The following is a 10000-nucleotide window of genomic DNA, read 5'->3' on the forward strand; positions in this document are numbered from 1 at the left end:
TGGGCGAGATTTTGTATACTTGTGTATGAATTCTCAATGCTATTTCCCAGCTTCTTGAGACCTTTTTCTGTAAGATCATGAATCAAGAAGGACTGCAGTTCAGGACTTGTAACACCACGAGTGAGCAAGGTTAGGAATTCGCTGCTAACACTTGATCCTGCGGTCACTCGTTCTGCAGCAAACTCTGTCAACTTGGTTCCCATTTCAAGAAGAATGTCTTCCCAAGCGTCTGACATGGCCTGCAATGTATTATCAAAATATTCCATTAAACTGGTGACTTCAGCGACTTTCTTCGAAATAACTCCAAGTTCACGTTGCCTTGAGGATACAAGACCTGTCTCGTACAACATGAGATAAACTGGCTGTAGGTCTGAACTGTTGACAACTGTCTTGACAACTACTGAAAGTGCCTTCAAATCATTTGAGACTGTGGCACTTATTACTTGACAATCAGAGTGTTTCTGCTTTTGAAAGGAATCAGAAGTATTCACTACAGCGCACAAGAAAATGCCATAAAGAAACAAATATATTTTTCCACAGATGTCACCAACAATCAACACGTTCAACTCTTTCGACAAAGACTTGAACTTCTTTGGGTCATCTGATTCTTCCTGTGAAGCTTCCTTTGAGAATAATGCACCGGTGGATTTGGGGAGGTGGGAAAGAGAGGGGAGATATAGATTTGACTTTTCAAAGAAAATCCTTGTATCCTTAAGTTCCGCTGCATCGTTACTTTGCTGCTCAGTCCAATCCAAGGAAGCAGGAACCGTTTGCACTTGTGCTTGATGAACGCATTCAGCATTTTCAATGTCTATCAGTTTGATTTTACCATCGTTAAACGCGATAGCCAAGATCTTGCCATCCGGTCTCCAGGAGACAAGAAGGGCACGACTGGTTTCTGAGACAGAAATCGACCACACTCGCTTCCACGATAGTCTCTGCAGCCACACCTCTCCATCGGCAGTGACAAGAGCAAGTAAATCCATTTTTGGCGACCATTTCTGATTAATAATCTCTGCCGAACAGGGCTTATCTTCGAGTTGTCTAAATGAACCACACGATCCCGCCATTTTAGAAATTCGAATCAATTTATTACCGCTGACCGAGATCTTATTCACTGCCGTGGTCACTGCCGTGTCATACTCGTATTGTCTTCGTTTGATCTTCGGATTTCCTCGGTACTGCATTTGTTACTCTCGTATAGTTTGTGCGGGAGCGAGGCCTGCACGAAAACGAGTCACTCTTCTTCTCTCTCACGGTGTTCTTGGGAACGAAGAACGCTGTAACCTTGGAAAATCTAATGGTAGATCCTTTGTGGAACGATGTGGGTATTGTTGTGTCTACTTCATAAAGACATAATAATGTAGCTGTGGGTTCTTTTTGGGTAATGGATCCTCCTCGACCGCCGAAATCGCGCAAAGCTGAGAAAGGTTCTAGCCGTCCCTTTTACGAGACAGAAGGTCCGACAAGCGCAAACATCGTTTCAGAAGCCAGATCTTCTATCCGTCCTGTGAACACAAAAAGGCCTTTTACTCCAGTTGAATCCAACAGAACTCTATTTGGAGGGTCGTGCTCAAGACCATACGAAGGTAGACCGCCATCTGCGTTCAGGTAAAGTTTACACTTATCAATCATTTGACAGGCCACCAAATTAAGATAACTTAAGGCGGTTATTTACTTAATTCTGTTGTTGGTTTAATTAAGCTTAAGTGTTTTATCGATTGTGTTGCCGCCTCAGCTGTCCAAATTGCCATGCTTTGCTGTGGGACATATCGATGCCCTATGTCGGTCTGGTTAATTAAAAAAACTCTCAGTACACTTTCATACATAATTAAGCTTACAGCTGTAGCTAATATGATGGTTACATTATGATAATGGTAATAGTAATACAGCTTTATTTAATTTTTATAAGTAACACTGAATAGCGTGGGTGACAAAGCTCAAATTACGATTTTCTATGTGAAAGATGACTGTAGGCCATCACACATCAAAAAGGTCAATCAACAATTAAACTGAACAAACTAATCTAACTCATACAATTTTTATTATAAACCAACAGTTCTGGTCAGTGTAATCTACAAATGACTAATTAATTCAGGTTAATTGTTTTTAATATTTCATTTTTATCAGCTTAGGTAGCTATCAGTCTGAGGGAGAATCGTCACGCCCTGCATCAGGAAGAAGGCTAACACCCATTGAAAATGCTCCTCAGATTCCAGGCATTGAGCCTGTTTTACCTGTACCGCCATCTGGTGTGGTAAGCATGCAGTAAAAATATTGTTTGGGTGTTTTTAAGGCTGTGATGGTGGTTGCTATGAGGCTAGCTATCATCAAGTTAGTGAATCATAACTTTTATCATAATGATAATAATATATACTACATGTACCTAGCAATGTATTATTATTATTAAGAACTGAGTGTTCCTCACACTCAACTGGACAATTTAAGCAATTGTCACTTTATAGACACCTTGAAAATTCATGCAGCCTTCAACAGGATTTGAACCAATGACCTATTTGACGTGGGTGAGCACTGTGCTCTACCAACTGAGCTATGAAGCCACTTGAATTTTTCAGGTGTCTATAAAGTGACAATAAACTGCTTTCATGTAATTTGTCCAGTCAAGTGCGAGAATCACTCAGTTCTTTCATCTAAAACCTGCACTTCAAGCATACATTTCTTTTGTTAATATATATTATTATCATTCAATGTATTTTGTCCTTCCTTTTCATTGGCCAAGAGCCCACAAATAAGTGTTTTGCTGCAAATAATATTCTGCTCATGTGCAGTTGACATCACTCTCTTGTGAGAAAATGGCAGATCGCTTCCCCGAGCTGTCAGAGAATGATTCGACATCTTTAGTTGATCAAAAGAACAGTGAGAATAAGGTCAACAGTGAGAATAAGGTCAATAATTGTTAATTTTTATTATTATTATTATTATTATTATTATTATTGTTGTTATGATCATCATTCAGTAGAATCCTTAAAGTCTTGTTCTTTTTACTTATGGTGCCGAGTTCAATCCATGAGCTTTATAGGGTAGTCATAAGTCTTCTGGATTACTTGATGGATAGAGTCCTCCTAAGTATGTGAGCAGTTCCAAGGCGTACAATCTTCTGTAGCTCTGTTATTCTGATATTGCCTGGGATCTTGCCGATGTAGTTTTCTGTTCCCTTCTTGATAAGCCCGAGAGCACCAATGATCACTGGAGCAGTTGCTGTTTTCATTCCTCAATTTCTATCAAGATCTTTATACTTTGAGAGCTTTTCTACTGTTTTTAAAGAGGTGTTCCTTTCTGTAGGGATAGACATATCAATGAACGGGCAGCTCCTATGTTTCCTATCTTTCACCACTATGTCTGGTCTGTTTGCTTTTATCTCCTTGTCAGTTTGGATTGACTTGTCCAAGAATGTAGTTACTCCTTGGTTTTCTGTCACTGTAGCTGGTTCGTGTTCATGGTACATGTAGTTATCTTGCACTTTGATGTCATAGTGCTTGCATAATATTGTCCAGTGGAGATATGCTACAGCTTATCATCATCATCATCATCATCATCATCATCATCATCAATTCATCATTGTGAACTGGATGATCTTTTTTCCGGTTTGCTTCCTAAGGGAGCGGGTCATAGCCCATGACCAAAGGTCCCTTAGAGTTTTCTTCTTTCTCTAGATCTTCAACACCCTCCTCAAAATCCTCGCCATTCCCAGTATTATTATTATTATTATTATTATTAGTAGTAGTAGTAGTAGTAGTAGTATTATTATTATTATTATTATTATTATTATTATTATTATTATTATTGGTAATCAAGTTAAATTAATTTGCATCAACTAAAGAGGACAGAAAAATCTGATGAATCATCCAATTTGGTTTTCATGTAATGTATGATGGCAGCCATAATGGCAGGCTGTTCCAATAATAGTTTTTATGGAGGACAGTTTCAGAATCACTATCAGTACTTAGCTGCGAACAACCTGATAACCAAATAAACCCCAAGTAGAGCCTTAGCTAATACAAGACTTGTACTCTTCAAGACTACCTTTTTTTCCATTAATTAGAATAATAACTGGGCTCTTAGAATGCATTACTGGGGTTGTAGGTGGACACATAGTGACATTTTTTGTTTACAAAAATGTATTTTTTTTGCTGTTGCTGACTCCTCAGGTCCCTGGAAAAAGCCGTAGGCCTTTACGGACATCGCCCTCTTCTGGTTCTTATGAGGAGTTGAATGCAGATCAACTCAATCAAAAGCTTCATGATGTTGCCATTAATCAAGGTGAGAAAGATGGTCAAACTGATCTTTGTCCCTCTCCTCCTAAAAGAGGATCACCATCCAAGACTCTGGCGAATCCTTTGCGGCGGAATTCTGCAGAGGCAATTCCAGCACCCCCTACTGTTCCTAGGGACAATGCTGGAGCAAGGAGAGTAAGAAGTGGGCCTAAGGAACGAAGTCAACCGGTCAATGCCCTTCATCGTGTCAAGAGCAGCCCTCTTGAGCATGGCAATCAAAACAGTGACCGGGGATCAACAACTGCAGAAAGGTCCAAAAAAGCTGGTGACAGGGCTGGGAGTGGCGATAAACGGAAGAAGAGAGAGGAAGAAAAACTGAAGGATGAGCTCGTTATTTACTATGAAGACAATGTGAAACCTTTGTTGTCTCAAATGGAGCAGAGATTTGCAGAGAAAAATGTTACAGAGCTCTGTCATGATTGTTTAAAACTATGGAGTGTGCTGGAAAAGAAAGGGCTCATTGGAAAGGCTAGTGGGAGCTTTTCTGCACGAAGGAGAGGGGAGATCTTAAGGACAGTTTTTAGGTTTTTGGATCTTAGTGAACCAAGGTTGCTTCTCAGACTTGGCAGATTGATTCTTTCAGTAAGTATATGATACAAAAATGATGATGATGATATTGTTGTGTTATTGATTATGATGATGATTAGAGGTACAATGATTTTGATGAGCATCATGAAGTGCCTGGGAATACTGCTAATAATAATAATGAACGAAGTGATACATATGTATGAAATGAATCATATATTGAACTTCGGATATGAAATCAAGTGAACCTATGATCCTTGCAGCTCCCAACATCAATGGCTTGATTCATAGCTCAATTGTTTAGAGCGCCGCACCGGCATCACAAGGTCACAGGTTAAAATCACATTCAAGTCTTGAATTTTTCAGGCTTCTCTACACAGTCAATTGAGAAAATTGGGTTCATAACTGCGAGGATCATAGCTTCACTTAATAATAATAATAATAATAATAATAATAATAATAATAGTAATAATAATAATAATAATACATGGCGGCAAGTATGGCGGACGTATGTTTTTAGTCTAAGCTAAAAGATTCGTCAGTTGAAAGCGAGCCAAGTCTAGAGCATCAGAGCGCTTACAGAAAGTATATAGTATGCTTAGCTGCTTGTTTGACTAGTTGTTCAAACGAGTTGGTGTCTCTGGACGGGAAAATAACTTTGAACAAATTCTTCAAAAAAAACAGTTTCATAATTGTAAGTCGAATCAATGGCGAGCGGTTCACAGACTGGAAGAAAAAACGGGAGAATGAAATGGACGGAGGAGATGACAAGTGTCTTGTTGGAGTGCAAGAGGAAAGCTGTTGAGCTCACTAGTTCTGATAACCCTCCGCTTACAGTGAGGAACTGGTGAACACCATCCGAAGTCTTGTAGGAGTTAAAAGGGGCAAAGAAGTATTGTTGAAAATGCAGAAGGTCGTTTTGTCTGAAAGTCTGCACATTGTGAGATCTTTCAAAGTGTTAACATAAGCAGATACTAACTCCGGTCAGAGACAACAGAACAATTATTTAGGATCGTCTTAGATGCTTTAATATTATTGTTTTAATAGGTCTGAAGAGATTCATTTCACATTTCTACCTTTTTAAGAATCGAAGTTAACCTTTTAATTCGCTTATATAGAGATCGATATATGTAGATACGAACTTTTTAGATATATTCAGGTTATTTTTACAGCCTTTAGGTTACGCAATTGCGCCCTATTGAGCTAAGTGCTAAGCTAGCATACGAACGTTTATACTGCATAATAATAATAATAATAATATTATTATTATTATTATTATTATTAATTAACATTATTATTGTTAATATCTCAAAAATGTCCCCTAACCTCAACTCCGTGAGTAAAAATAAGCAGCAGCATTAATTTATCCTAACCTGAAAATAACACTAACCCTAGCTTACCTTCTTGTTGGACATACCTGTAAGTAATTTTAAAAAATACTTTTAATTAATACTTAGATTAAACAGGACAGTTCGTAATGGATCTCAAAATTGTGCATGCATGTAATTGTGAAAAGATAGAAGACTCCAACAAACTGAATTCACTCTTCACTCCTCTATGATATCCTATGCTTTTTCCTCTCTACATTGGAAAAGGTAATAATACAATATCTATCTCTATGTCAGAATTTTCAACAAGAATGGATTGTGTCATTAAATTAACACATGCCTCTACAGTGTGATGTTTTAAAACCACTAACATATCATTGCATCCCTGGTAGGACTGTACAGTATGGTGACATTTCCTTTGGATTTTATAGAATCGTAATTTAAGAACATAAATCGACCCATTGACCCCTCAGGAACCCTAGGATGCTCCCAGTTGACAAGTAAAATCGTCAGGCATTAGACAGTAAAAATTAATCTGTTAAGTCCCTGCGACTCCCAGGAGTCATGGGCTTAACAAGAGAAGACCCGCTCCTGCTGTGGTCCTTTTGTGGCTGAACACCCTAACAGGTTTCAAATCCACTTTTTTAACCCCTAAAATGTACGCCACCCCCCCCCCCCCTGCCCTTCTTATATGGGAGTCCCCCCCCCCCCTGGGGAGAAGACAATCTAATTAGGACTATGTTGTCTAACTGGGTTGTAAGTTTATTATGTCTTTGAGATGTGATCCTCACCATTTTGTTCTTCTTCTACAGATGAAAGTAACTGGAAATAATTTAACAAACATTTGCATGGTTGTGTACAGAGTGGCCAAAACAGAGGAAAATGATCAGCTGTTCCTGGAGGAGAACATACTTGGTAAGACAGTGTCTTTTTAATGTTTGTATTTTCATATTAATCTTACAAGTGCTCTCTTTGATGAATGAATTCTCTTTTCTGGCCTTAAGTACTGTACTATGTACGTGTATGGCAATCTGTCTATGTCCACATGCTTACTGGGTATGGTGTAGGTATCTTATAAAATTCCCAGTCACCTTCAGTGAAGCTGTTACGAAGATCCAACTTGTATTTAAAATGAGTATAGGGCAACAACCTTCCTGTAGTTGGCAGGCAATGGGTAGAAGGACAATAATAATACTATAATTATTTAAAAATCAGATTAAGATTTGAACCTACACAACCTCCATAACACTGATCGGATGCTTCAGCCATTGAGCTACAAGAAAGTCATGGGGAGCCACAATCCTGGACAAAGTTTAGCCCTTAAATACCCCTTCCCCTTCCCCACCCAAAGCAGTGTTGTTTGTGGAGAAGCGCAAATAACTGAGATATCGCACAACATAATTTGTTTGTGTGGGAAAGGGGCGTTCTTAACTGGAAGATTTATTTCATTGAAATAAATTCTTTAGACAGGGAAAAATAAATAAAAAGTGTCTCACCAATTCTGTCCAGGATTGTAGGTTGTTGTTTATCTGCTGGTGTGTGGGCTTTACAATGTCATGTGCCTCAAATTCAAATGCAACTATTTAGTGTTTTAATAGTCTACAAAGTGTAATGTCCCCATGAAAAAGATGATGAGCTAATTTCCTGGCAACAGGCTTGCAAAAGGACAACTAAATAATCAGAGGGTTAGGGTTTTCAGTTCTCTTTTTGCCTGTTGCCAGGCAACTACATGTAGCCTATCATTTTTCTCATGGGTGCATTGCATACATACATATTATACTTAATTATTATACTTAATTGGCCAATCCCCCTAGGAGCTTTTCAGGGCAAATGATTGCAATCATGACAGAACAGAACATTCAACAACAACTGTTAAGAATCCCAATTGGCCGGAGGCAAGCTAGTTGGCTATGACTTTTTGTTGTAGTTCAGTTTTGACTGTGGGTACAACTCCTTTAAATGTTGAACTGGTACAAAATATCAACTGTCAAAAAATTGGATTTTCCTTTTTTGGGGTGTTACCGTGTAGTTAAAAAACAGGGGCTTGTTTTTTTTTTGGGCGGTCTATAAAAAAAGAGTGCGATATTCCTTTCTTCCATTCTACGTCTCCTACCCCTCCCTGATCTTCCCCATTACCTCTATCCTACCCCATCCCTCTTGGTCCAAAGTTTAATTTCTTCACATATAGACACCAGAGCCACTTGTGGTCACTAAATATATCAGTGATAAATTGGCAGACTCGCGCAAATGCAAAAGCGTAAATTAAATAGATATCTATAGAGAAATAGAGGAATTGAAAAGACTCGCAAAGAAAGAAAAAACAGAGATGCAACTCCGCCTTTTAAGAAAGGGGGATCGATCTGAGCCAAAACGAGTAACAAAATGGGAACATAAGATGATAACTCAAAAGACATTGGCTTACAGCAATGGCAAACTCTTCACAGGAAACAACAAGAAAGTAGTCTCAAAACAGGAACTGTTTCAAATCTTGTCCCACACACACAGTCAAATTTCTCACAGAGGACAACAGACTAATTCTCGTTTGCTTTCTTTCTATTTCATACGGTTTTGTTTCCTTGTTTTATGTTCCAGGGTGTCTAATAGACACTATGAAGAGTTGTGAAATCGGCAGCCATCATGATGCCATGGTGTATACAGCAGGAGCCATAAAACATCTCTCAAGTAACAATCCCACAACTCAGAAAGAGCTGGTCTCTCTGGAAGGAATAGAGGGCTTAGCCCAAATTCTTGATGCAATAAGTAAAGATGTAAGTTTGTCATTTAAATGAGGCAATATCCCATTCAATGAAAAGGTCTCAGAAATAAACACATTCACTTAAACAAGACAATCAACCATACATGCAGCTACAGAGTCAACCGGTGGCATTTTGCGTTAAAAAGGGATATTTGTGCGAGACAAGTCAGTGGTTAGGGCATCTGACTTGATCACGGAGGGTCGTGGGTTCGAATCCCATCTGGGGCTCGGATTTTTCCGAGTTCCTGTGGGTTCAATGGTAAAACCTTTCATTTAATAATAAAATACTAGTTCCGAGATTTAATTAATGGCCCTACTTTGTACACAAAAACCATCTATACGTGAAAAGTTTGCAAATCCAAGAGCAAGAGTTTGCAACAAATTTGAAGCAAAAGCTCGGTCGCTAAGAGCCCGTCTCACAAATATCTTCCATGTACATTAGTTCCCTGTGGGACGTTAAAGAACCCGCACACTATTCGAGAAGAGTAGGGGATGAATGTTCCCAGTGTTGTGGCTGTCCTCTGTGAGTATATGGGTGAGTGGGTATAGCAGGTCTACATCAGCTGAATAGCTGCCAAAACTTCAACCTGCTCAAACAAATAAATAACAAACAAACTTCATGAATGTGTGATTATCATACGTTCAAAGTAATCTCAGCTAGTGAATGTACATGTAAACAGGCAAACAAACAACATATTTTAACATTTTGACATGCCAAAGTTTAAAAATTAAGCCAACAATAAGTGTTTGCTCTTTGATATCAGTAAATTTCAATTTTATCAAGTTTGTATGTGTGCTGTAAATGTCTCATATTTTTGATAAATAAAAATAGTTCAATGCTCTAAGGGACTTGTTGTTGTCGTTCATAATGCAAAACATCAACACAGTCATCTGTGGACATAGAAAGTCTAAATATAATAATTTATTATTTTCTATTAGGTGCTGATGTCCATGAAAGGAAGTTCCCAGTTTACCAGTTTGCTTGTTCAGGTAAGTAAAATAAATAAGTTATTGCTTCTGGTGCAGGGATGGTGCAGTGGTGAGAGCACTAGCCTCCCAGCAATGTGGGCCAGGTTCGATTCCCATACTCTGTGTCA

General features: G+C 38.6%; 2 protein-coding genes across 3 annotated transcripts in view; one reads left to right on the plus strand and one right to left on the minus strand.

Annotated features, from left to right (window-relative positions):
- Positions 1-1372, minus strand: part of LOC138052872 (anaphase-promoting complex subunit 4-like) — a 2953-nt gene extending 1581 nt beyond the window's left edge. The window contains exon 1 of the mRNA XM_068899461.1: positions 1-1372. This exon is cut by the window's left edge and continues 1581 nt beyond it. Within this exon, the coding sequence (XP_068755562.1) occupies positions 1-1187 (1187 nt within the window). The 5' untranslated portion in view covers positions 1188-1372.
- A 4-nt stretch (positions 1373-1376) lies between these two features.
- The window catches only part of LOC138052871 (armadillo repeat-containing protein 2-like), a 24334-nt gene continuing 15710 nt past the window's right edge, over positions 1377-10000 (plus strand). For both annotated transcript variants that reach the window (XM_068899459.1, XM_068899460.1), the window contains exons 1-6: positions 1377-1611; positions 2131-2257; positions 4170-4877; positions 6961-7063; positions 8741-8916; positions 9843-9893. In XM_068899459.1, coding sequence (XP_068755560.1) covers positions 1388-1611; positions 2131-2257; positions 4170-4877; positions 6961-7063; positions 8741-8916; positions 9843-9893 — 1389 coding nt within the window. In that variant the 5' untranslated portion in view covers positions 1377-1387. The remainder of the gene's footprint in view (positions 1612-2130; positions 2258-4169; positions 4878-6960; positions 7064-8740; positions 8917-9842; positions 9894-10000) is intronic.

The sequence above is a fragment of the Montipora capricornis genome, chromosome 6 (assembly GCF_036669925.1).
Source record: "Montipora capricornis isolate CH-2021 chromosome 6, ASM3666992v2, whole genome shotgun sequence".
Taxonomy (NCBI): Eukaryota; Metazoa; Cnidaria; class Anthozoa; order Scleractinia; family Acroporidae; genus Montipora; species Montipora capricornis.